This window comes from Meriones unguiculatus, chromosome 1 (genome assembly GCF_030254825.1).
Source record: "Meriones unguiculatus strain TT.TT164.6M chromosome 1, Bangor_MerUng_6.1, whole genome shotgun sequence".
Lineage (NCBI taxonomy): Eukaryota > Metazoa > Chordata > Mammalia > Rodentia > Muridae > Meriones > Meriones unguiculatus.
The window spans coordinates 164,931,746-164,959,090 of NC_083349.1; the positions used below are offsets into that span (position 1 = coordinate 164,931,746).

Here is a 27,345-nt window from a genome sequence, read left to right on the forward strand (position 1 = left end):
TGTGGTGTGTTTCTAAGTATGGGCTAGAGGCTGGGGAGGCCTCCAAGGTCAGGAACATACCACGAAAGATCAAGAGTACAGGGAGAGGCAACTAAGATACTTATGGTGAGCAAGGGTGGGGACAAGGAAGAAGGGATACTGGAGCATCACAATGGACAGGGTAGTTGCTGATTCCATGTAGAGCTGTGCTTTAAAGCTTTAGAGAACTATAAATCAATCCCTCCAGTGTACAGGAACAAGAAAGATATGCAGTGGGGTATAAGTAATGTGTTTTGATATGTCTTTAGAAGATACAATAGGTGTATTATATTTAGGTGAGAAACAATAGGAAATGTAGGGTACCCTCCATATGGGCAGTCACTGAAGGAAGAGGAGCTGGGAGGAGAGGCTACAAGTGTAAAAACAAAGGCTTGGGCTACAGTGCGACCTTAGAAGGGCCCTGGTGGAAAGAGGAAGTCAGTGTCTCGGTCTAGGTAAGGTCCTGAGGCAAACAGAAGCTTTGATGAATAAATAAATAGGAATGGAAACCAGAAGAGAGAACTTGGTGGCAAATTCACTTAGGTCCCTGCATTTGATATCTGCATTACAGGACTTCTAGTAACACTGTTTCCCTTCCCCCAGGCTCCATCAATGATGTCACATTTGGAGTAGGGGTCAGTTATATAGGGACACCATCAACTCTGTCTTTTACCAAAGGTAAGTTCTGGGTTTTCTTCTGGGCAGCACATCCACTGCCTCAGAAGTTCTGAGAAAACTAAACTTATTTGCATTTGACTCATTTTCAGAAAGAATCAAAGCACAAGATGAAGAAAGTAACATTTTGTGTTTATCGCTGCCTGATAAATCGTAAGTTTTTGGGATGGACTTTTTTATCAATCTTTTTCTTTTCTGGGTGAGCTTTTGACTGTATGGGTTTCTTCTCCAGGTCTCAACAGTCTCCACAGTGGAATGTAAAGTCTTTAGCCGGGAACAAAGGCAACCCAAGATCCAGCAGGAGGACCCTTCGCTAGACCCCCTGAACACAGCCAGCTGAAACAGTGCATCAGCAGTAACGGAAGGCAGGGAGAGACCTGCAGGGACATTGGCCTTTCCCGTTTTGAGGGGAAGGATCATGTGGCCTGCACCTGCAGGTGGAGCGTCTTCCAGGTCCTTCCATAGAACACCAGCCTGGGTTTGTTCACCTTGTGTTTGGCTATCCAGCCTTCTGTATCTCTCTTTGTATCACTGTAGTTGATATTTGTAAATAGAAAAATGACATATTGAGGCTTTCTTACAATAATATTAAGCTATTTAATATTGTGACATTCTATTTGAGTGTCAGACCTTCTGTGGTAAGGTACAATCTGGTCTTTAAGGAACACAATTTTAGAAACCAGTTTTCGTCTATATAACTCAAGTATGTGAATTCATTATAATAGATATTTCCCGTTAGCTAATGACAAAATTTTAAATGAAAGATTTTTATATTATTTATAATTCCAAATTTTCATTAAAAGAGGTATACAGTCTTTCTAAAACAAAGCAATAAAGGCAAATGTAAATATAATTTAGCATTTAGTATACTTTTTCTGGCCTTGGAACAAGTGTAGTAGAAGTTTTAGTTTCTTTAAAAACTCAGTTATGTTATGTAAATGCGTTTTCGTTTTAATCCCAAGTGTGGGATATGGGGCTGCCTTGGTTTAGCCACAGCTGATGATTGTCTTGTGCGGCTCAGAAGGGGGCATGATGCGTTCATGGCTACAGTTAATGGAATTCTGAGGACTCAGACAGGGCATAAAGAACAGAACCAGGAGAAAGCAAAGAACTCTGAGAAAGAAGAAAGCTGCTTACTCCCTGCAATGTTGTTGGTTTGCTGGACTGCTAGATATCCTGATGACTGAGATGGGTATCGCCCCAAAGAACCTGACATCCCTAATCAAGTAGAAAAAAGACCTAGGCCCCTGCTTCCCACTATAGCTTCTTTCTCTCCTACCTAGTGTTGGGATATTGGAAGGTATTAGGAGGGATAAGGGGTGAAGAAGGGAGGTAGAGGCATAAGAAACCAATAAAGTAGGTAAAAAGTACATGCAACCAACAAGGCTTTATTGCTTATCTTCTTAACACTGCAATAAGTACTTAAGATCAAATCTTTCCCATTAAGGTGTAGTTCATCTGCCCATCTGTCTTTGTTTCCATATAGAAACTTTCTGTCTCCCCAACAGATATTCCCATTAGCACATTAGGAAGGTATAATCCTGCTTAAGATGAACCAGCTTCTTGACCCTTAGACAGAATGGCAGTGGTACTGATATATGTGACACTAAGGACTGCTCCACAACTGGCCATGACTTGGGTCTCTTGTATAGGTACTATTTCAGGAACCCAAAGAAAGGGAATTGAATGTTCTGCCTTTTTGGAGACAAGCGTCTCACTGTAATGCTTAGCAGGGTGAACTGGCCTGAGCTGGTCCTTTTGTTTCAGTCTTCTGAGTGGCAGAGATAACAGGAATGCTCCAGCACTCCTGTCGAGTACCACCCTCCTCCTACCCCTATGTTAACCCAGGCCCTCACAGGCCTAGGCGAGCCCTCAACCATTTGTAGTGCACATGTGGTAGCTAAATTCAGGGACTCTGCTATAAAGAAGCTCTGACATTTGTTGGACTAAGTGTCATGGCTGCTCTTGAGTGAACAAACTTGGCTGCAGTCCAGATGCTGGTTTCCTTAGCGTGGTGGAGTTGTACCTTTGCAGAGTATATGCCTACCAAATGCTAAGAATACAGGGTAAACCTAATACAAAGAAAGAAGTGGATTTGTTTTGTTTTGCTTTTACGTTTTTATAAATGACTGAGTTCTAACAACCAAATTTCAAGTGTATTAGTTAGTACAAGTCTGTAACACCTATGAACAACTTGAAAATCAGTGGCCAAAAACCAGCCTGTTTCAGGTTTCTTCAGTCACATTCACATCCTGCAGGTAAGTTTTTGTATGGTCACTAGCTACCAATTTCCAGGCCCACATGGGGGCATTATGGTTTCCCTATTGCTACCTCTCTCCATGCTGCCTAAGTGTCAGCTATCCTGCTCTACCAAGAGGAAGGTAGAAGCAAGAGAAAAGTGGGCACCTCTGAGCAGAAACAGAAACACTGCCCTGCTGCTCCTGCCAGTATCTTAGCATAGTCTTCCACAGAACTTAAAAACAAAACAAAAACAGAAAAAGTGTGCCTCATGTATTCAGTGAAAAAAAGGAAGATAAATAAAAAAAAAAAAAAGTTAAAGTATAAAAAAAAATAAGATGACAAAGTGGCTAACTTCTCCATAAAACCCCCCTCTGGGTACAGGGTAGGATTAGGAACTCCTTTATACACTCCTGGCTTCTAACGACTTTATGTCATGAGTCTAACATGGTAAAGTGTTTAAGACCAAGAACATCTATCTATTCTTGAAGAACAAAGACTTCTGAATGGTGTTTCTAATGTCCCATGAAATGAGCAGTGTCTCAGGTAGATAAAAGATTTAAAATAAAAATTAGAAAACTGCTTTTGGTCAGACACTTTACTTTGCTCACCATCAGGCTTTGTACCCTGGCTGTACTTTCTCAGATTCTTCAAAGAGCTGTGCTGGACACAATAGCTTGTCATGGAGAAGATAGCCTGCAGTGTGGAGATACTTTCATCACAACAAAGAGAACAGTAGAATCTTCTTAAATATTACTGTAGTTGACAACTTGGACTTCAAAATTTCCTTTGCCCTTGGATATACGTGCTTTCAAGTACATTGCTTTGCATTATGAGCTATCCAAAACAGACTGGCATTCTATCACAGGTTCACAAAGACTGGAAAGCCACTGGCCACCCTCCTTCCTCAGCTTCCCATGAGGACTTGCATGGGGTGCAGAGTGAGATCAGGGCTGTGCAGGTTTTTAAGTAGACATTCTGTCTCTCTCTCTCTCTCTCTCTCTCTCTCTCTCTCTCTCTCTCTCTCTCTCTCTCTCTCTCTTCTCACACACACACACACACTATTGACCATGAGCTCACCCCAGGGACCATCCAACGTGTCTGCACAAGACGGCTCTAGGAATAGGAAGACGCCATCAAAACTAGCCCAGGAGTTCCTAAGGCTTCTTGATGCAGAAAGATACAAACATGACTAGATTGGAATTCTTTAATGATTTCCTAAGCAACAATGGTCAGACAGTAAGTTTTCTTATGAAAAGTACTAAAACTTCCTGTGAACAAAGGAATGTTCAGCCAGCCTCCTTAAGACAGTTCCTTAAAAGACTTTATTACTGGTATTTCCAATTTAGCACTAGCAGCCCAAGCCTTAGGTTGAATTCTTAAAAAAATAAGTTTTGAAACACTGTATGGCAATATATTTACAGTTTATATAGAAATTCTCAATAATCAAAATACATCTTTAGCAAAAATTTAGAATGTTAAAATTTTATAAAATAAGCAAGACCAATAGAAAAGGAGACTTCAGTACCATTTCAGACTTAGTTTAAGAAAGAGGTTCTCCTAAATCCTGGCAACTCTTGGGAAGGAGGGTTCTCTGGGTAAGATCCTTCTTTTTAGCAAGCAATTTAACCTTTCTGATTTGGGTTTTTATAAAATGCTGATCCAAACAGATTCTCCAGGATGGACATGACACTATTGGCCAATCAGCAGAGGCAACACGGTGGGTCAGGGTCCAGGGAGCAAGGCACTGCCTGAAAACCTTCCTGGGGCGCTGTCACAAGCATCATGCTCACTGCTGCTGCAGCCCAGCGCCTCATCCTCTCCCAGCTAGTGTCCTGGCAGCTGAACAGCCTAGGGCAGAAACAGTCGCAGTTGCCCTGCACAGGAGACCTGATACCAGAAAGGCCTTGAATGTCACCCTAATCCCCAGAAGGGGATCATGCTGGCCAAGGTCTAGGTTACTAAGCCCATCTTCAGGATTTTTCTTTTATTCATGTGGCTTGTTAAAGAGTAAGGAAGGAATCATCAACTTTGGCCAAAACAAAAAGCTTCTGCGTGTCTAGCTTTGTACAGGTGCCCTGGGCTCACAGCAGCCCTTGACCGGTTTCCAGTAGAGGTATTTGCATGTGCTCTCCCACCGACAGGTCTCAGATAACAAAGGACGATTTGTGTCTGAAGTCACCCTGCAAAGGCAGCATAAAGAATCAATTCAGGGTTTTGTTGGGTGGTGTTGGAAACACACTGGTCAAATGTGGGTTCAACTGAACACATGGAATCCTCATTCTTCCTAAGTACCTCCACTAACACTCATGAGTCCACGGGGAACAAGTTCCCATGAAGGGGAAGGGCAAGGAGAAGGGCACTGGGTTTCCTGGCAGGACACACCGAGACCACTAGGTTTTGTGTTCTCTTACCTCCTCATTTGTCCGAATGTAGTTAACTCCATCATGCTTCCCTGGGCTCTTATAACTGTGAACAGAAGAAGAGGACAGTGCAGTGCTGTGGCTACACTATTGATACAAGCCTGAACTTCACCTTCAGACAAGGCAGGCATACCTTTCTCCATCTTGTTTACTGTTGATGAAGCAGCCCCGTCTGTATGCACAGCAGATGCCCATCGTGATCAGAGCTAGAACAATAAGGACAACCAGGACTCCCCCAATAATGCCAGCAATGTTCAGATCATCTGCAGAAAAAGTTTGTGGACAGAGATGGTGTGATGCACCGAAATACCTTGACCCTGTTAGGTCACCTTTTCAACCCCTACCCTGACCCCATTGTCCATTCATTGAGAAGCTTACCAGTGTGTACAAGCCTTTAAAATCTTGTAAATATTAGTCATGGGAAAATTTCTCTAGAATAAAAGGCCATAAGCCCTAAGGAAAGTAACCTTCCTAATTTATGCAGCCTGCCTTTGTTGTAGCAATTCTTATACATAAAAACTGTTAAATGCAAACTTGACCTTCCACTTCACTGGCCGCCTGTCCTCAGCCCTTTTAGAACCCTTTGCAGTCTTCCAAGCAGAGGCTCTGGTATTTTGTTTTGTTTTCCTCTATGCAAATAAAGACTCATGAAGAATAAAGGAAACCTTCCTACAGCAGCAACTGACACAAAAGTAATTCCCCAAACTTGACAGATGAGATACACCAGAATGCTACATGTATACAGATGCTTGCAGCAATTTCTGGTGGTCCCTGGACCCAGTGTACAACAGTCCTCCAATAGGCTATGGCAGCCACCACTCTGGGGCTGACCGTAACTGAGAATAAGAAAATCCCCATGTGGCGCAGCTCACCCTATCCACTTCCTCCCAACACCTCATGAGTCCACTCCCTAAAGATGACATCACAAAACGGAAAAGCATGGGGCTTACGAGTTTCCTATGACAATAGCTACTCTTATCTGGCTAGATTCTTAAAGAGTCCCATCAGGTCAGGGCTCCGAACACAACTGTTTTTTGGTCCTTCTATCATTTACCAAAGAATTTATTACACTGAAAGTTCCATGACTGGACATGTTGCCAACACCCAGCAAGTTTGTTTGAGGATCTATCTACTTGTTGAGATCTCATGGTCTGTTATAATCTCCTCAGGGTTCCAGTGGATTTGATGTGTCCCCTGTCAGCTCCAGAGGAAAGCTGACCCATGGTAGAGTGGTTAGCTAAATTGATGTCTAACATTCAACAACTTAAGTGTTCTCATTTCCCAGTCTTCAGGGTAATCTTTGCAAGTGACTCACAGACTTCCATGTCCTGCCCCTCACACCGGGCTGCACCTGCATCATTGGAAGCAATGCAGTAGTACTGCCCAGAGTCGTCCTTGTGTACAGCACTGAAAACCTGTTTTAGAAATGACAAGAATTACTTCACTTAACAGGACAAACTGAGACACCAAGGTTGACTCCTGAGGCCCCAATGAAGCCACAAAGTAGTCAGCTCATCTGCTATGCCTCCCTGACACTACTCTCCCACCATTTACCCAAGCTACACCTCAGAAATGGCAACAAGGGACTCCGACTCCCTCCAGGATACAGAGAGCAAAGCTGTGTAATACCCAGAAGAAAGCAGCTTCACTTTCACTCTGAAATCAAAGGGATCCTAACAACTCTCCTTAGACAAATACCAAACACCCTATGACAATTCGCCTTATCACTACACACTGATTGGACCAAGACACCTCCCTAGTGTGAAGTACCCAAAGTCCAGCATGTCCTTTGGTGCATGACCAAGTCATTTTTTTTTTTCCCATGTAGCCTTCCACTACCAGGTATGGTTGGTTGGTTTGTTTGGGGTTGAGGAGGATGGGTTTTTTGTTGATGTTGTTTTTTTGGTTTTTTGAGCCATGGTTTCTCTGTGTAGCCTTGGCTGTCCTACAACTCACTCTGTAGACCAGGCTGGCCTCAAACTCAGATATCTGCCTCTCAATGTGTCAGTGCTACCAGCATCCCATAGGCTATTCTGAAGCAAATTCCAGATGTGTTTTATCCATAACTACATGTCCCTACATGATAAGGACTTAAGAACTATAATCACAATTATGTTGATAATGGCTTAATATCAAACTTCTGCCCAGTTTCCTTCACATCATGATGTGTCTGCTCCCTTGATTACTCAAACTAAGACTAATAATTCATACCCATTTGTTTACTTGACCCTTAGTCTCTTCAGGATGTGGTTTCCTTCTGTTTTACCCCCTTAGCACTTGTTTATAGGAAAGCCTTTGAGAACCACTTTTCCTATAGTTTCTGACATTCTGGAGTTTACCTCTGCCTTGAAAAGGAGCCTCTGGCTCTCCTTACAGACACCCTAGGCCCCAACAAATGCATCTGCATCCTCACATTGAAAGAGATCTTACCAGAGTGCCTGTCTCCGAGTTCACGGTGAAAGAAGAATTGTGGAATCTGGGATTGGCTCTGGAATCTGTAGGTAGTGGCACGTCATTGCGGTACCAGCTATAGTAAGGCCGAGGATTGCCCTCGCTCTCCTGGCACTGCAGTGTTGCCATCTTGCCTACAGGCACAGCCCTTGGAACTCTGCAGACAGGGGTTACTGGCTTCACTGCAAGCAAAATACAAGTTGGTGTTTAAAATCTCAGCACATGCCCCTCATACCAAAACCTAGTATAATAAACCAGCTCTAAAGACTACAACCCATCTATAGGCTGCATGCTGCCTACACCCTGCCCACTCTCTGAGCTTATTCCACCCTGTGTGTCCAATCCCACAGTCACCAGTTCTTCCACCACCAGGAGTAAACTGAAAAGGAGACTGTGCAAAGGCGGGTCCCTAGAGCTGTTAAGGAGCATAGCAGGTGCCCTCATCTTCCCACCCCAACTCTATCCATCCTCACTGGTTCCCCTCTCCAAACTGCAGATGGCCCAGGGAATGCAGCTCTGGAGGAGTGAAATTAGAATATGAGCTAGTCTCCTATTCTTGAGCTAAAAACTTGTAAGGGCTGCCAGTGGAAATGCTTCACATTAACAGCTTCCTACCTTGCACAATTAACTCAATGGTAATCTCATCAACTTCTTTTCGGTCATTTAGAGCAACAACCTCACAGCGATAGATGGCTGAGTCTGACCGTGTCACATTCCAGATCCTCAGGGAAGTTTTTCCAAACACATCTGTGCGACCTGCCAGGTCCCCTATGAAAAAGAAGACAGAAGACATTGGCCACTGGAAGACAGAGGGTCGGGACTTGATGACAGAGCCAGCAGATTGCAGACTGCTTTCTGTCCAGTCCCTATGTGAAAGAAGTGATCTTCATGATGATCAGGACACTGACTTCTCCTCACATGCAACCTGAGCATCAACATTAATAGCTTTTAAGACAAAGCCAGGAACCTTACTTTCTCTTGATCATCTCCAGGGGAAGATAACTGAGGGAAAAATTAAAAGGATATTAAAGGAAAATCAAATAAACATTAAAAAACAAAATCCACAAAGGATGTTGTGGCTTATCCATGTGAAAAAGAAGAAAGCTGAACCCTGGCTGCCCTCTGTATTCAACAAACACCTACTTAACAGTTGAACAAGAGTTAGGCATTTATTTGCAAAACTATAAGCTTACAGTAACTTGAGTTTGAGGTTAGCCTAGGCAATAAACACAGAACTCAAGGCCAGCCTGCACAACATTAGCAAAGTGCTCTCTCCAAGTTAAAAGTCTTAAGGGAGAAAGGCCTAATTTTTTTAGATTTATTTACTTTATGTGTCTGCTTTACTTTTTTTATTTACTTATGTGTTTACTTTTTTTGCCTGCTTGTATGTCTGTACAGGAAGTGTGTGCCTGGTGCCCACACAAGTCAGAAGGAGGCCATCAAATCTCCTGGAACATGAATTACAAATAGTTGGCGGCCAACATGTGGGTGCTGGGAATCTAAGTCCTTTGCAAAAGCAACCAGTACTCTCAACCACAGAGCCATTTCTCCAGAAGGCATAATCTTCATGACCTTAGGTTTGGTAACAGTTTCTTAGATTCAAAGACACAAGCTCAAAAATTTGGTGTTATATTAGATTTCATCAAATTGGAACAACCGTGCTTTAAAGGACGTAGCAGGTGAAAATACCATCTACAGAATGTGAAAAATTCTAAATCATTATCAGAAAAAAGACTAGCTTCTGAAATATACAAATTTATAATTCAAAAACAAGTAAGCGTTTTTTAAATGAACATAACAGTTGATTAGATATTACTCTCAAGAAAACCTACAGCTGTCCATTTTGTACACGAAAAGATGAAACTTCTCTGAGATATCTCTATATATCCTCTAAAACTATTAAGATCAAAGGTCAGGGGATTGAAGATATGGTTCACTGGATAAGAGCACTGCCTGCTCCTCCAGAGGTCCTGAATTCAATTCCCAGCAACCACATGGTGGCTTCCAACCATCTATACTGGAAACTGATGCCCTCTTCTGGCATGCAGGCACACATTCAGATAGAGCATTCATATATAAAGTAAATAAATATAAAAATCAAAGGTCAGATGATCACAAGTATTGATACAACTACAGGGGAAACATTGCTAGTAAGAATGTAAAATGATGAAGCCAGGGTTGGGTAGATGGCTCAGTGGTTAAGAATAGTTATTACTTCTGTAGAGGATCCAGGTTTGGTTCCCACCAATCATTTAGTGGCTTACAACCATCCATAACTCCAATTTCAGGGGATCCAGCCCTCTTCTGACTGCTTCACACCCAACATGCAGATCTAGTGTACATACATGTATGTATGTACAAAATACACACATAAAATAAATATTTTTATAAAAACGATGACACCACTTTGAAAAGCAGTCAGTTTCTTCAAAAACTCACCATGCACCTACTGTATGGCCTAGTCATTGTATGTTTGGCCTTCACACAAAAATAAGTATGGAATACTGATGACAGCCAAAGTGTCAAAGCAGCCCGGCTGTACACATTAACTGATAAATGGTCAAATAGCACGTTAACTGCACAGTGAACACTGACTCAGCTATAGTAGGGAGCACGATTCTGACTTGTGCTTCAAAATACTACACTAAGTGAAAGAAGCCAAGAACAAAAGACTAACATTCCTTTACATGAAGTCTCCAGAAAAGCTAATCCAGAGAGACAGAGTGTAGATAAAGGGCTGCAGAGAGGTGAGGGAAGGGCCCTGACTGTTCATGAGCATGGGTTTCCTTCTTGGCTACAGAAAGGTTCTGGGACTGGATGGGTTGTTGGTTCCAGACCTATGTGAATATAACAACTGACTTTTACACTTCAAGAGGAACAGAACTAACAGGTGCTTTGGGCACAGTCCTCCACTAAGGCATAGATGAGTCTTGCCTCCAACCTTCTGGTTCTTTGTGGTAGATGTCCTTTATGGTAGCCATTCCTACGGCTAAGAATAAAACCTCCAATGGCCATAAAAAGAAAGCTGTCATCACTTGTGATGCAAGCAATAACTCAGGGCCTGACCTTCCTCATCTCCCTCTCTGCCAGGCCCTGGCTACAACTCTTCTCATCAGCTAAGCATTACCTGGTTTCTGTGTGTCCCTATGCAGCATTCTTTCCTGCAACTACATCTCTCATCATGCCATACTTGCTATCTGGGCACTCTACATCCTACAGCCCTGCTGCCTGGCTCTCAGTCCCCTCCTCCTCCTTGCCATCCCATGGCAGCTTATGTTAGCCCTGCCCCCACATAATATCTTGCTGGTCAATGTAGGGAGGCCCTAGCACCTACCAGTGGACACAGTGTAGCTCAATGAGTGCCCCATGCTGCTGTGATGATCACTTTGGGGTCGCTCACTCACAGTATGTCTGTCATGGGCTATAGCAAGATGGCTAAGGAAACTGTTTGCTTAGACAGGCATGCTATGCAGAGATCCAAGTCCTTATTAACGAGCTTGGGATTTGTTGAAGCTGCATTTTATAGGTATAGGAAGGCTCAAAATATCAATGCTAAAACTGAACATTTCTACAACAATAAACTCAGAAAATCAGAACAGTCCTAACTGCAGGTACAGGTTAGCAGTCTTGGGTAAATCTCTGTTATCAATAAATTCCAAGCCAGGCGTGGTGGTACACGCTAGTTACCCCAGGACTCAGGAAGGCAGAGGCAGGAGGATCCCTGAGTTCAAGGCCAGCCTGGTCTACAAAGTAAGTCCAGGACAGCCAAGGCTACACAGAGAAACCCTGTCTCAAAAAAGCAAAACAAAACAAACAAACAAAATTCCAAGATCTGCAGACAAAAGAGAAGTGAGTAGCACAGAGGATGATGAGATTTACCTTGAATCTTGTTGTCAAAATATACATATGTGGTTTGGCCATCTTGGATTTTCTTCCATTCGATCCTAGGGTCATTTGTCTGTGAGTCCGTGATGATGCAAGACAATTCCACACCTGGTGAGCAATGGGGAAAAAAATGATAAGCCTAAACTTCCAAAGTTTCTATAGAGTTTCTGCAAATAAACAATACAAACATCAGTGAGAATTTTGCTACAGGGAATACACATTCTTTGATCTATTCTGTGGGACGTCTTTTGTCGTGCAGGTACAAGGACAGGCAGGAAACAGACGGCAGCCAATGTAAAATGCAGAGTGCACCACTAGTCTACCTATACACAACAGGCATCTTGAGCTGGTTAAGGGTACTTACTGCTCTGGCAGAGAACAGTTCAATTTCTAGCACACAGCTATCTATAACTCCTTCCCCTAGAGATCCAGGGCCCTCTTCTGGCCTCTGAAGCATCCCCCTGACATGTATACAGACAGACACATAGGTACAAATATTTTTAAAATGATAATAGATTGGGTGTGCTGGTGAACACTTTTAATCCCAGTACTTGGAAGGCGGAGGCAGGCAGATCTCTGTGAATCTCAGGCCAGCCTGGTCTCTGTAGTGAATTCCAGGCCAGCCTGGGCTACATAGTGAGATCCTGTCTCAAACAAACAAATGTATCAGTAGTATATCAATAAAATAAAATAATTACAGTAAGTGCTGGGTTGGCTGCAGAGTTACCCAGTGTCCACTAGAGGGACCTATCTCTCTCTCTGTTTCCTTCTACTTACTTTCAAATTCATGAACCACTGGGTTTCGGTTGCTGGATTTGAGATTCACTGCCTCTATCAAACAGCCTGAAAAGAAAAACAAAAGTAAAATCAGACACTCTGCAGCCCCATAAAAGCAAGAAACACTGGATGGAGGCCACAGCTTTTCCTTCCATGTAGTCATGGATGTCCATCACAATGCAGAGGGGATGGAAAATACATCGAAAACAGTCTCTTAGAGACAAACAGCAGCTGATGCTTTCCTTTCACTATTCTGCTGGTAGGAACCAAGAGAAAGAGAAGAATCTACAGGCTTCCATTCTTTCTCAGTCCCAGACAATGCCCTTGGAGTGTGAAAGCCTTTCCAAGCCCTGCTTTATTGATGATTCGACATCTCATACAGAGTGTGGGTCTCTAACATTCCTCTCCTGCCTGCTCTTTTTCTCCAGTATAAAGTCTTATAAAGGTAATCTTGAAGGCCCAGCACAATTGGCAGCAAACCTCTCTGATACAGTGATCAGCCAATCAAGAGTCAAATGTACTGTATTTTCATCTAGCTTAGTGCATCTCGTCCATAAAGAAATTCATGCCAGACTTCAGTGAGAAAGATATCAGCATAGTGATTTCCTTGCAGCTATGTTTGTACAACTAATGAAAGCAATATATGTTACCTCCATGGTCTCAACATTTTCCAGCCAATCTTGTAGAGATAATAAACCACCTATAATATGCTGTCCTTCAGCTTCTTTCCTCCAAGAAAAGTTGCCATACCCAAAGAAGACTTTTACTGACAGCTTGGGATATTGGCTTACTATGTGGCTAAAGACAGTGCTGTGAGCTAGTAAGAATTTAGACTACCCACCACTTGAGACACCATGGAATTCCTGTAAAAAAGCATTTGCTTTCTCACTCCTTCTGCTGGCATGAAAATCCATTCCTTCCTTTATGGTTTACATGATCCTTCTGTGTGCTTACTTCTTTAGTTACTAAGAATTTGCTCACACTTTAGCAAAGTCTAAAAGAGTTGAGGAAAAGGTGATGGGAAGCAGAACCATAATACACACCTGAGCTACTGTTGTTCCGACGGAAGGCTGCAGAACCAAGAAAGCTGAAGATAATCAGGTTGGAGATAACCATGAGCTACCTCTTCTGGGGCCAGTAGAAAACAGTGCATGTCCAACACTGTTTCTCTCAATCTGAAAGCTCCCACTGGCTATTAATAACATCTGATGCATTGTCCACCAAGCCCACCTGATTCCTTCTAACGGAAGTTACCACTAACAGTTCTTTTGGAAACTTCACAGCATACTAAAATTGGCTTTAAGAGACTGTGACCACCCAAAGACAGCCAAATGGTCCTCTTTGATGACTCATACGAGCTTGCACAACTAAGTCAGGTCCTTCTTCTAATTAGTATGAGTTAAAATAAATGAGAAAGTGAGGTAAAAAGCTTAGAGGAATAGAGTGGAGGCAGAGTAGAAGGAGGTGAGTAGGTTCATCAATGTGGTGTAAGCATGGGAGCTGACAACAGCTGGTGAATTCGAGGACTGCAATCCAGGCACTGGAGAGCTATAGTGCTGACAATGTCCGTTTTCATGAAGGCCCAACAGATATTTGTGCTTACAATAAACTTCTGTGTCTCATACTCTAAAAGAATTTAAAGAGCTTTGAAAGTGGAAAGGATCACCTTCACTACTGCCTACTGAGATAAATGACTAAAGATCAGCAAACTTGGAAGAGTAAATTTCCCTTATGTCTTAATGAAGCCTCAGTGTGACCTCTCTGCTACAGCTACCCTAGATAAGTTTCACCAGCATGTTTTTGAGACAGGGTCTCTCACCGTTCTGGAGCTCCCAGACTAGGACAGAATGACTGGTCATGAACCAGTGAACCTCATGGGCTCGGCCTCCCCAGCGCTGGGATTATTGCTATATGCCACCACACCTGCTTTATTACATGAGGATCTAAGGTCTTCAATGTTTTTAAGGCAAGCACCTTACTGACCAAATTATCTCTCTAGCTTATATTTTATTTTTAAATGACACTTACTGTCTTGGGTTGGGTTTCTATTGCTGTGATAAAGTATCATACTAACAGCAACTTGGGGAGAAAAAGGTTTATTTCATCTTATAACACTTTTCACACTCCACCACTAAGGAAAGTCAAGGCAGGAACCTGGAGGCAGGTTCCTGTAAGAAGCCAGGGAGAAATGGTGTTTACTGGCTTGTTCTCCATGGCTTCCTCAGCCCACTTTTCTTATATGCCTCAGGAACACTTAGATAGGAGTTTCACCACCCACAATGGTCTGGGCCCTATCACATCAATCATTAATCAAGAAAATGCCCTACAGACTTGCCACTACGATCTGATGTAGGCTTTCCTGTGAATTATTGGTCATAACGTCCTCAGAGGCACTAAAATCAACACAGGCCACTGCCATTGCTTAGCTGTCCACTAACTAGATGTAAGTCTTTTTTTAATTAAATTTTTACTTTTACATTAATTATATTTTATTCGCTTTGTATCCCAGCTGTAGCCCCCTCCCTCATTCCCTTCCAATCTCACCCTTCCTCCCTCCCTCCCTTCCTTTCTCCCTCCCTCCCTCATCTCCTCCCATGCCCCTCTCCAAGTCCACCGATAGGGGAGGTCCTCCTCCCCTTCCATCTGACCCTAGCTTATCAGGTCTCATGAGGACTGGCTGCAATGTCATCCTCTGTGGCCTGGCAAGGCTGCACCCCCCTGAAGGGGATGTAAGTCTTAATTGATAATGTTACCACTGGTTTTAAGATGTAGGATATAGAGAAATCAACTCAAATTGACCAGGAGACTAGCTTACCCTGGTGCCAGAAGGTGCTGTGCAGGCTTCTAAAGAGAAAAGACATCAATGGTTTTACCAGTGCACAACACTGCATGCTACAGTACTGACCTGCTGGCAAGAGATGGCCACTGGTACAATGATGGCATGATTGTTATGTGGGTAATTCTGATTCACAGGAAGTATTTCATGCCTAGAACTACGAACTTACGTCAAAATTTTATGACTTGGGAATCCTACAGCTGTTGTTTTGCTACATGCCGATGTTGTCAAACTGCTTACTAAAGATGCCCATATATTTGTGCTGCTCTCAACCTTGGACAGAGAAGCTTCTTTTTGCAGTGGAGAGTTGTTAATGCATACACTCATAATTGGTCCAAGTGCCAAGTATAAATAATTATGAGTGCTCAGCTATGCATGCATCATCTATATCAACTTCCTACCACCCCGAACTCAGGGAATTTTGCACAATGGGGTGGAACTTTAGAATGCAGTGGATGGAGAGGAGAGATATGAAATGCTCACTTCTGGATGTGGCATAGCTGTTGCATGCGTCAACTCAAGGCATCTATGGTTACTATTGTGCCAATAAATAGCACAAGATCAAGCCAGTCAAAAGTCCAGTGTGGATGGAGGAAGGCCCAAGACCCCAATTCTATAAGAGGAAGCACTGGTAACCGGTGGCTTCTGAGAGAAAAAGTCAATCTTTCTTTAGGGATGCAGCTGCTAAGTGGTGTTCATATCTCAGTGGAGGACCACAGTTACGGATAGCACTAGTTTGAGTCAGGGTTCTTAATAGCAGAAAATAAAAAAAAAAGAGGACAGCAAGCTAGAAGGGAAATAGTGTAGGAGTCAATAGGGGTGTTGGAAGAAAGTGGCGATGTATGGATATAATCAAAATACACTGTATGAATGCATGGACTTTTTAAAAAACTAAAAATTATTTTAAAATGATAAAATAAAAAGAAAGAAATTAGGCACCAGGAGAGGTGGTACAGGCCTGTGATTCAGCACTAGGGAGGCTGGGGTTGGAAGGTCATGAGTTTGAGACCAGACTATGATACATAGTAAATTCAGGGCCAAATAGGGCTACAGAGTGGGACCTTGTCTTGATAAATAGGAGTTATGGAGGGATAACAAATGTCTGGAAATCCCTTATCTGTGACCCAGCTACTTATTTCCCAAATCTAAAATAGTCCAAAGGCAAGGATATCCTAGAATGCACCAAACACAGGTTATTTGTAGCACAAGGAGAGCAAGCAGGAGAAAAGCAGACATTCTTCAGCCTGAGCCAAGCAACTGAAGCTGACAGGGTCAGAGTACCTGGGGTCATTTCCGAGTGTTCATATCCTTTGGCTAAGAAGCTAGCTCCAAGAATTACCAGTACCCCACCCTTCTGGACCTTATACCCACAAGGAGAATTTATGCTTTCCCTGGGAAAACAACTGTAGTCAGGGGAAGGAATGTCATATAAAAATCCAGCAGATCCAGAGTGTAAAACTTCACATGTGAGGTGCTGCCAGCCAGCAGAGTGCGGAGAAGACAGACCAGAAACGAGACCTAAACTTACAGACAGTATGATTTTGACAGGCGCCAACTATGATGGTTTGTTTCTTGTAGATCAGCTGACTATTCTGCTAAAGGAAATTATCATACTGCTGCAAACTGATGCTTACTGTAAAGAAAAGAATGAGCAAATACCGTAACAGCTTCCCCCCACCCCCAGTACTCTGGAAGGTGATGGAGCAGAGGAAGGACTCACGCAGCATTGCTGGGATTCTAATGAGCTGTGCCTCTGAGCATCACTGGGGCTATTTAACACCACATTCTCACCACTGACTCAGCCTCCTATTATCTCTTGAATTTAAAGACTACTGCAAGCACTTCCCAGGCAGGGGACCAAAGCCTGGGAGGTTGGTGGCAACAAGGTGGGTCAAAAATAAAGGTCAGGAGTTTGGACTCGTCATTTCTACTTCATGATTTATTTCAAAAATTTTCTTACGGGAAACATATGCTAAAATCTACCCAGAAATAAAAGAGACAGAAACAGATACATGTAATGGAGACTTTATACTAAAAGGAAAACCTGAATCAGACCCTGAAGTCTAAATTGATAGCCCATTGTTTTACTGAAACCCTTTCCAGACAAGTTTGCAATGGAAGTGGCTTTAAAAAGGTCTTGGTGTGATGTGTAGTTGGCACAGCCATCTTCAGTCCAACACCTCTTCCTCCCTCTGAACACATGGAACTGACTTAAGGGAGAGTCCAGGGACCAGGCAAGATGAGAATGATAAGGCAAGAGAGGAAATACTGGCGTTCTGACGTTCACCGTGGCCTTCCCCATTCCCAGAGCACCTCAGAGCTACTCTGCTCTACGTTTCCTCTTCCCTTTCCTTATCTGGAACAATTGCAGCAGCTGTGGACAACAACTGCAGTTTCCTCCTTCAGGACCTAGAGACTCTGCCAGGGTCTGGGCTAGGATATCAGGTAAGTTATACTCTGATCCTTCACTTGTTTAAAATACCATTTCTCTAAGCCACACTCAGGGAGACAACATGCTTTCTGTCTTATGCAGCTGCACACACACACACCAAACATTGGAAAGGGGACTATGAGAGGAAGAACTCTAAAGGGAAGGGAGAAGAGGGAACAGGGATTAAGGGGAGAAAGAAAATAGTGTATATTTTCTCATATATATATATATATATATATATATATACACGAAAGACAGTGGAAGTGTCAGGAAGAGGAGGACATTGTTGGGGGGTGGAAAGGGACGAGAGGCAGGGGAGGCAGAGGGAAAGACAAACATGAGCAAGGTCCAATGACGTGCACAGATGAAAATGTCACAGTGCAGCCCACTATGCTAATAGTTAATTAGCATTGTTAATCAGAAATAGTTAATTTTAAGAGATGTTTTAAAAGATCACTGTCCCACTCCCCTTGCTCCTTGGAAGGCACCATCTTTATCTTGCCCAGGCGTGCATGGAGATTGTTCCCTGCAGCCACTCGTTTGGTGGGGCCAGGCCCCTCACCTGTAGTCACACATGTGTAGTCACACTCAGAGACAGCTTGGTGCCTGGCATGGGGATGCCCCTGCTGTCTTTTATTACCCAGCATTATTGGCTGTAAAATGCTTCTGGAGCCTCAAGCAAGACCAAACAATAGCATAAAATACTGCGATAAAAGCAAACCTAAAAACTATAAGAGGTGGTGAACTGTGGAACGGATGAGCTTCAGCCCACACACTTCTTAGTTCTGTGGAGGTCGGCTTCTTCTGGCTGAGTGTTCTAAGAGCTGTGGCACACTGGAAAGATCTGAGTTCAAAGGCGACCACACACCCCACATTAACGTTTGCCCAAAAGCTTTGTGTGAACTATGCATCTTTTTTCATCTTCTTTATTTTTTAAATTAAAGCCATGTAAACAGTAAACCAGATTTACTGACTCATGAATAAAATGCTACAATAACAAGAGATAAAGGGATTTCTATCTTTAATGGTGGCTATTATTTACCTATAGGGCCAACTAAAAGAGAAAATCGATAATCTTACCTTTTCATGGAAAATTACATTAACCGGGATTCATACCCCCATTATAAACTAAGATAAAAATTTTCTTTTAAAAGTATTTCAGTGTGTGATATGTTGTTGGCTAAAAACTAGTTTATGTATGAGTGGCTCTCAGAGGTTTATATTTAGCTTTTTGGCATTCTGTTCACTTTGTCTCCGGCTCAAAAGAAACTTTCCCCTAATCCGGACTCAAGCCGCGCATATCTCGTCAGCACGCAGTGCTGTGGGACTGCGCTGGTCCACTGGGGCTCAAGGCTAAATATAAAGTGGCAGCACAGGCTTTTCCATGGACATTAACTGCATTTTTACTGTTCAAAACAGAGCACTTGCTTACCTTTGCTTAGTGAAATCCACCTTACAGAAAAGTTGTTGGTTTTGTTTGTTTTTCAGTAAAAAGCATCATTTCAACAATGTCACAGCTTATTAGCCATCTTTCAAGGAACTTAAGGTCAGAACTTGAGAAAGGACACAAAACACTATTGTCCAGACCCATTCACCTACATGTACAGCAGACTATAAATCATTCAAAACAGGTTCTGACCATAGCACAGCTGGATGAAGCTCTGCTCTATTTACCCACTGTGATCAAGGCCAAACTGAATGTCAATATTATCAGATAGATCCTTAAAAATAGAGCATACGCCTGGCTGGTGACGCCCATGGGAGGGCAGGGAAGGACAGCTCAGACTACAGAGAAAGACCTTATCTTTAAAAAAAAAAAAAAAAGCTGGGCAGTGGTGGTGGGTACTTTTAATCCCAGCACTCAGAAGGCAGAGGCAGACAGATCTCTGAGTTTGAGGCCACCCTGATAAACAGAGCAAGTTCCAGGACAGACAGGGCTACACAAAGCCAAGGGGAGAAGGTAGAGGGGAGAGCGAACCCGCACCAAAAAGGACCAGCCAGACATGATGGGATTAAAAAGAAATCTGGCTTGAATGTTTAATTTTGTCAATGTGAATGATATTTTTGCTTAGCGTTACTATTTAAACTGTGAAACTCTGGGTTCTGTAGTATGATTAGATCTTTTCCTAAAATTAGCTGCAGAACTAAACAGGGCACTCCCCATGGAAAAACGAGTTCTTTAGCAAAATGTCTCTCAACTTTGATGATACCACTCTTTCTCCAGGATCACCAGGCTACAGGGACACACATTCCCAACATATTGGCTTTCTTCCTTACTATTCCTCTTCTCCAGAGATCTGTTTCTCTAAGGATGCTGATGGGCTAATGCTTGGCTGTGGTACTTCTTAAAAGAATAATACATGAGATTCCACTGTACACATACTAAGAATTTTCTAAGGAGACTCGGCGTAGCATCAGAGCAGAGCCTCATCCCCATGTTAATATAGAAACATCAGATGAGGTGCTGCTTCTATTTGATTCTACAGGCTCCTAACCCACGCCTCCAAAGATTTATTTGAAATTTTTAATTATATGCATATGTTGGGGTAGAGGGTGCACAGCATGCCTTTAGAGTCTAAAAGACAGCATCAGATCCCCTACAGCTAGACTTACAAGTGACTGTGAGCTACCTTATACGGATGCTGAGTGCCAAACCCAGGTCCTCTGTAAGAGCAGTGAGCATTCTTGATTGCTGTACCATCTTCCCAGCCCCGCCACCAAAGATTTCTGAAGCACGAATACGGTTAATATAAAAATAGCAAAACTGTCTAATAATACCTGAGGCAGATGTGACCAAAAAAATAGCTGTCTAGGAAGAAGTGACAACTCCTGCCCCAATTCCTCTCCTTTCTCTAACATATCCCTTTATAAGCTTTAAAGAGAAGGTCTGAACCGAGCAATAGTGACACACACCTTTAATTCCAGCACTTGGGAGGCAGAGGCAAGCAGATCTCTGAGTTCAAGGCCAGCCTGGTCTACATAGTGAATTCTAGGACAGTCAAGGCTACACAGAGAAACCCTGTCTCAGGGGGAAAAAAAGAAAAAGTAAAAGAAAAAGAAGAGAGAGAAGGTCTGAAGTCCGTAGAGGGGAGAAATATTGTATGCACAAAATCTATGGGGAAAGACCAAAAGAGAGAAGGGGACAGCTGCATTACACACGTTCTTCAGTACCAAACCACCAGGCAATGTGACGTCTGTACTTCATCAGCACCAAACTCTTCTCCAGGAAGAAGGAAGGAAGAATGAAAGGAAGAGAGGAAGGATGAGGCAGCAAATAAGACTGAGGACAGGAACAGGGGAAGAAAGGGAGAAGGAACACAGAGGAAGGGAAAGAATGACCCAAAAGAATGACAGCATCACCTCTTTTTGTATTTTATTTAATTTATTTTATCACTCAAAAAGTTTATACAACAAGTAAAGGGCTCAATGGCATCCATGCTTTGCTTACCATGCATTTAGCTTTGACTAAAACAAGTATGAAACTATAACATACTTACATAGAGGGGGAGCATTTCAACAAACCCAACACCATCGCGTTTTCTAACAGCAGAGTAATCAGATTGAAAGTATACTACTCTTGGCTCGAAAGCGTAAAATCATCCAATCTATTTCCATGAGACTCATTTTGGAGGTACTGAGGCATGACAAGTGATTATAACTAAATACACAACATGTGTCAAAGTACATTCTTATTCTGTACAACACCTCATCTGCAAATACATCATCCCTAACACTTGCCCTGAGTGGAGACCTTGGCATCATGCAACTCTGTATGAGCCCAGTCCTGCAAACACTATTTGCATCTCATTACAATTCTGGTATCACCAACCAAGGACCATGCATGGAGATAACCTAGAACCCCTGCACAGATTTAGCCCATGGCAGCTCATTCTCTATGTGGGCTTCCTAAGGATTGTCCCTGACTTGAACTCAGTGGCTGGCTCCCTGATGGGGGAGTAGCCTTATCACGCCACAAAGGAAGACAATGCAGCCAGTCCTGAGAAGACATGATAAACTAGGGTCTGATGCAAGGGGAGGAGGACCTCCCCTATCAGTAGACTGGGGGAGAGACATGGGAAGAGATGAGGGAGAGAGGGTGAGATTGGGAGGGGGCTACAGCTGGGATACAAAGTGAATAAACTATAATTTATAAAAAAATAAATATTTTTTTAAAAATGCTAATACTTTATAAAATATTAAGGATGACTTACATAAATGGAAATTGCTAAAGTTAACACACACATACACACACACACACACACACACACACACACACACACACAAATTCTGGTATCAGAATCCCAAGACAAGAATACATGCTCTCATGTGCTACAAAGAAGAATTCAGTATTATTTGCATTCTAAAACTCTGCAATGAACTTCCATCTTGCTTACACTCTCCAAGGCTTGCTCTGTCTCTGCAGCCTCAAGAGGTATATGGAAACAACCTTTGCTGTTGTTGTCAAAAGCAATGAAGGTGTATGGCCCTACTTCAAATGTGAATGGAACAGCTACTTCACGGCTCCCAGACTGAACATGGAATGGTAATTCAACCTACTATAGGCCACTGTAAAGTTGGGATGAGACTTTTTTTATTCCTTTGTCATAACAATAAGAAATATATTCAAGCTGAATGACTTTCACCTTTAACATGTTAAAATTATACAGTGTAACTGAAATGTAGAGGATGACAAAAATTCAGAGTGCGTTTATGAAAAAAAAGAAGAAGAAGATTAAGTTCAAGTCCTATGTGTACACTTCAGGTCAGTCTCACCAAAATAAGACAAGAATATACACCACCAAGTATTTGTCTGTTACAGGAAAATATTTTCTAACCCATGACTACCTAGTTATATACTTAGAAAAAAGCAATTTTTTTTTCTTCAATGAGTAAGAACAATGTTCAAATGAGCTAGGTGTGCTAGTAGGGTGCCTATAATTCCAACACTTAGGACACTGAGCCAAAGAGAGCGCATCTCAGGTCGGTTGTGAGTGCACAGCACGTGAGAGACCTGTCTGCAATGCAGCAACACCTTGTTTCACGAAAGGAAAAAAAAAAAAACCTATTTTTTTAAATTAAAATATGAAAGAAATGCATTTATCCAGTGCATAAATTATACAAATACAGGCTGTATAAATACATGTAGTCAATAAATACAGCTAATAATTCAAAATAAATATTGTGGTTTTATATTTGGCTTAAGAAAACAGGCTAATATAAGAGTAAACTCTATATTTCAATGTCATACATACAATCGTAATTAAAAATCTACAGTTCACTGAATATATAAACTCATAATCATAAGAAAAAGGTAAGAATGACAAATTATTTTTAAAGAGGTAGAGAAGAAACTGCAATCCACACCACGTCAGGAGGCTGTTTCACTGCACTAAAAGGGATGTACAAGTGTTAGCAGTGAGACACTTCCAACTACCCAACCAGCGGCCTTCGGCTTCTTTACCACCAGTTAACTCCCACTCACTTGTTTTAACTGTCTCTGCCATGGGTAAGAACAGGAGAGGTGCTCTTCCAAAGAGAAATATTTCAGACCCATGCTGAAGGCAACCGTTCTGGCACAGAACGGTTTCATTCTGGCACAGAATGAAAACAAAGCAATAGTTTTCCTAGATGAGTTCCTTCCTGTTAATTTCAGGTGTCAAAATTCAGTGAATTTAGTCCTGCCTCATTTACATACTTTTTATATCAAAAGCCACTGTGAAAAAAATAACCATGACTCTTTTTTCTGTTGGTTTGGCTTGGGTATATATACTATCAATATTCATGAAATAAGTTACTTCAACAAATAAAGTAAAAAAAAAAAAAAATGCCAGGAAGGATAATGGAATTTCTAGTGTTAAAACACTGCAACAGCGAATACATGACTAAGCATGTATATAATTCTGCAGCACTGAATACATGACTGAGCATGTATATGATTCTGCAACAGTGAACACATGACTGAGCATGTGTATGATTCTGTAACACTGAATACATGACTAGGCATTTGTCAATAGGATAAAATTAAAAATCATAAAGAGTGCATTTTTGTATGGAAATTTAAAAAAAGAATCAGCTAGGATGTTCAGAAAGCTAAGATGGAGGACAGAATGTGACAAAGGAAACTGTTACAAATAATGGAACCTCATTCACAGGGATCCCTGATGTTTAAAGGAAAAAAAAAACAAAAACAAAAAAAACACTGAAAAGTACATTCTGAAGACACTGCACTCTAGTTGATTTTCCCAACAGCAATGTGAGTTAGCAACTCAGATAGAAAACTATATCTCCTAAACAAGTAAAACAAATAAAACATTGTAGATAGAGAACCAAGTTTCTTACAAAGACAAAAGAAATGACTATGGAAGGAACAATCAAAGCTTTTGTGCTGGGTTAGAAGAGATACCATAATAAACATTTTATTTTAATGTACACAGTGAAGAAACAGACACAGATATGTGGGCATGAATGGAACAACAGAAACGTATGTCTTGCCCAGCCCTGCTCCACAGAAGGCCTGGAGGCACAAGCACCCAGTGGCTTTCAAAATAGCATTCTCCAGGATCTAGGACACACTGGAGAAATGGATAATTCTAGGGCAGAGAGAATATAAGATGAGCCCTATAGTACCAGAAAATAAGAAAATGCCTAAGAAATGACACAAATATTAAAGAATGGGCTGGGGTTAAGAGTATGTACTGCTCTTGCAGAAGACCCAGGTTCAATTGCCAGAACCAAGTGAGAGGGTGAGTTACAACCTGCTGTAATTCTAGCTCTGGTGGTCTGATGCCTTCTTCTGGACTCCATAGACTCCTACACACATGGTACATATAAAATTATGCAAGCGCCCACACATAAACATTAAAATATTAATGTTTATAGAAATTTTTAAAAAGCTGGGAGGTGGTGGCACACACCTTTAATACCAGTACTCAGGAGGCAGAGGCAGAGGCAGGCAGATCTCTGTGAGTTCAAGGCCAGATTGGTCTACAGAATGAGTTCCAAAACAGCCAGATCTACTCAGAGAAACCCTGCCTTGAAAAACTAAAAACATTTAAATAACTAAATAATTAATTGAAAAATCAAAAGACAAGCAGCCAAGTTGGTGATAAAGAATGTTATCTAATAGTGATAGAGCAGTCATTCTTCAAGAGCATGTAAAATTCTAATAGTCATGAACCTAATTTAGTGAAAAATCTGCCCCTCAAAAAAGACAGTTTTGTTGCAAATTTCAACAGCTGTTTTAATTAATAAAACAAGTAGGCTGAAAAATCTGTAAAGGAGAAAAACACCTACCAACTAATTTAACCTAGTTGATATTTCTAAAATATTTCATTCAAGTAAAAACAGAATATAAATTCTTCTCAAATTCACACTCACCAAGACAGACCCATGTCCTAACTGTCAGTTACTAGAAATTTTAATAGTGAAGTCATATATAGTCAGACCAAATGAAATGAAAATATAAATCAATATCAGGATTCACAACTCTTAAAAACAAAATCACACATTTTCAAGAATTCATATACCAAAGAGGAAATTCAGAGTGCTGGTACACATTTATAATCCTAACAAATGGAAAATGAAGGTCAGGGGGTTGTAAGTTCAAGGTCAGGTCCTGTCTTAATCAATCAGCCAAACAAGGACACAAACGACTTTAAAAAGTATTCTGAACCAAGAGCTAGAGAGAGAGAGATGGATCAGCAGTTGAGAGAGCTTACTGCTCTTGCAGAAGACCTAACTTCTGCTCCCAGCTCCCAGTGGCCTGTAACCACAGCTCCAAGGAGACTAACACCCTCTTCTATCCTCCGTGGGCACCAGGATACAGGTGCACATAGTCTCACAAAGACAGACAGACAGACAGACACACACACACACACACACACAAATCTTTTTAAAAAGAATTCTAAACTAAATGAAAAACATGACATTAGATTTTTATGCTAGGCCACTGAAGGAGTAATTTCAAAATATAGCACCTAAAAGGCTTACATGAAAAAACAAAAAACGTTTCACATCAGTGACCTTAAATATTATTTAATGAAATCATAAAAATAATTATATCAACAAAAGCAAAATGAAATAATAAAAATCAAAGCAAAAAACTACATGAAAGAAAACAAAATACAAAAGAAAACCAATATTAACAAAAGCTAGTTCTTGAAAAAGATTAACAGTTAATAAACCAAGTCTGACCAAGAACAACCAAGAAAAGATAAAGATTAACACTGTCAAGAAAAGGGACATTGTACTGATACAGAAATTAAAAGAATGAAAAATATTATGAACAATTTCATACTTACAAATTAGATAATTATGATAAAATAAACAGAAGTACTGCAAAGCCTCACTTCACATTAAGTGACCAGCATAGCCTCATATTGACTTAAAACAAGAGTTTTTAAAATTAAAAGCCCTTTCCCTATAATGAAATTCACGTCCAGCAAGCTTCATTAGTGAATTGCACCAAAAATTTAATGTGAAAATGCCAAAACATATAACCTCCCCAAAACATTCTTATTGTTGTTATATTATTATATTATTATTATTATTATTAATAGACATATTTCCCACCTTATGCCTTCTGTGAGGGCATCATTACCCTGATATCAAAAACAAAACTTTTATAATTACAGTTAGAATTCTTTATGAACAACAAGTATAAAAACTCCAAAATCTGCCATCATCAGGAAGACAAATGGTTAGAACAAAACTGTGAGGCTGGCTTAGCATCTGCTGATCAGATAAACCAAAAATGAAAAAGATAGATAATTTCCAATCTGATAAGCAACATCACTGTAAAACACTACAGCTAAGATTATAAGTGAACAATACAATGCTGAACACTTTTCCCTAAAATCAGAAAGAACAAGATAAAGACATCTACTCTCCTGATTTCTAGTCAATGCTGTATTGCAAGTTCTAGGTAGGCAGGAACAATTAAACAACAAAAATCCAAAAGGTGTGCACCTTAATCCCAGAGGCAAAAGGAGGCAGAGGAAGGAGGATCTCTGTAAGTTCCAGGCCAGCCAGAGCTACATAGAAAGAGGGTCTCATTACAAAAAAAAAAAAAAAAAAGGAAAAGGCAGCAAAGCTGTTACTTATTTGTATGGACATGATCATCTATGTTGGGGAAAAATAAATTACAATCTCAAGGCTGAAAGCAAGCTGTTGTCTGATTGTTGTTGCTTTAATATACAATTTTATTGGAAAACAGCCACATTCTTCTTTTGCTTATTATCTATGGCTGCTTATATTCTTAAGACAACAGAGATGAATAACTGTAAGACATCTCACAGTTGATAAACAAGATACTCAACATCATTAGTGAGCTGCAAATTAAAACCACAGCAAGACACCACTGTACACTGAAAAGAATGGCCAACTCTAAAAAGGCTGAACACAATTGTTGATACAGACATTAAACTTTTGATTTCCCATGTGCTGCCAGTGAAAATATAAAGCAATCTAGAGAACTGTCCTACAAAATTGAAATATTTGCCTACTTTCCAAGCCATCCTACTCTTAGATACAGAGAATGAAATTATATTCAGAGCAATTATAAATGTGTGCTATTATATATATATACTATATATATATATATAACTAAGAAG

General features: G+C 41.2%; 2 protein-coding genes across 2 annotated transcripts in view; one reads left to right on the top strand and one right to left on the bottom strand.

Annotated features, from left to right (window-relative positions):
* The window catches only part of Ncapd3 (non-SMC condensin II complex subunit D3), a 72,881-nt gene extending 70,040 nt beyond the window's left edge, over positions 1–2,841 (top strand). Inside the window, exons 34-36 of the mRNA XM_060371109.1 lie at positions 622–696; positions 786–846; positions 926–2,841. Of these exons, the coding sequence (XP_060227092.1) occupies positions 622–696; positions 786–846; positions 926–1,010 (221 nt within the window). The 3' untranslated portion in view covers positions 1,011–2,841. The remainder of the gene's footprint in view (positions 1–621; positions 697–785; positions 847–925) is intronic.
* A 1,283-nt stretch (positions 2,842–4,124) lies between these two features.
* The window catches only part of Jam3 (junctional adhesion molecule 3), a 58,814-nt gene continuing 35,593 nt past the window's right edge, over positions 4,125–27,345 (bottom strand). Inside the window, exons 2-9 of the mRNA XM_060371136.1 lie at positions 12,468–12,533; positions 11,685–11,798; positions 8,421–8,573; positions 7,785–7,987; positions 6,670–6,769; positions 5,488–5,617; positions 5,346–5,400; positions 4,125–5,114 (exon numbers count right to left, since the gene is read on the bottom strand). Of these exons, the coding sequence (XP_060227119.1) occupies positions 5,079–5,114; positions 5,346–5,400; positions 5,488–5,617; positions 6,670–6,769; positions 7,785–7,987; positions 8,421–8,573; positions 11,685–11,798; positions 12,468–12,533 (857 nt within the window). The 3' untranslated portion in view covers positions 4,125–5,078. The remainder of the gene's footprint in view (positions 5,115–5,345; positions 5,401–5,487; positions 5,618–6,669; positions 6,770–7,784; positions 7,988–8,420; positions 8,574–11,684; positions 11,799–12,467; positions 12,534–27,345) is intronic.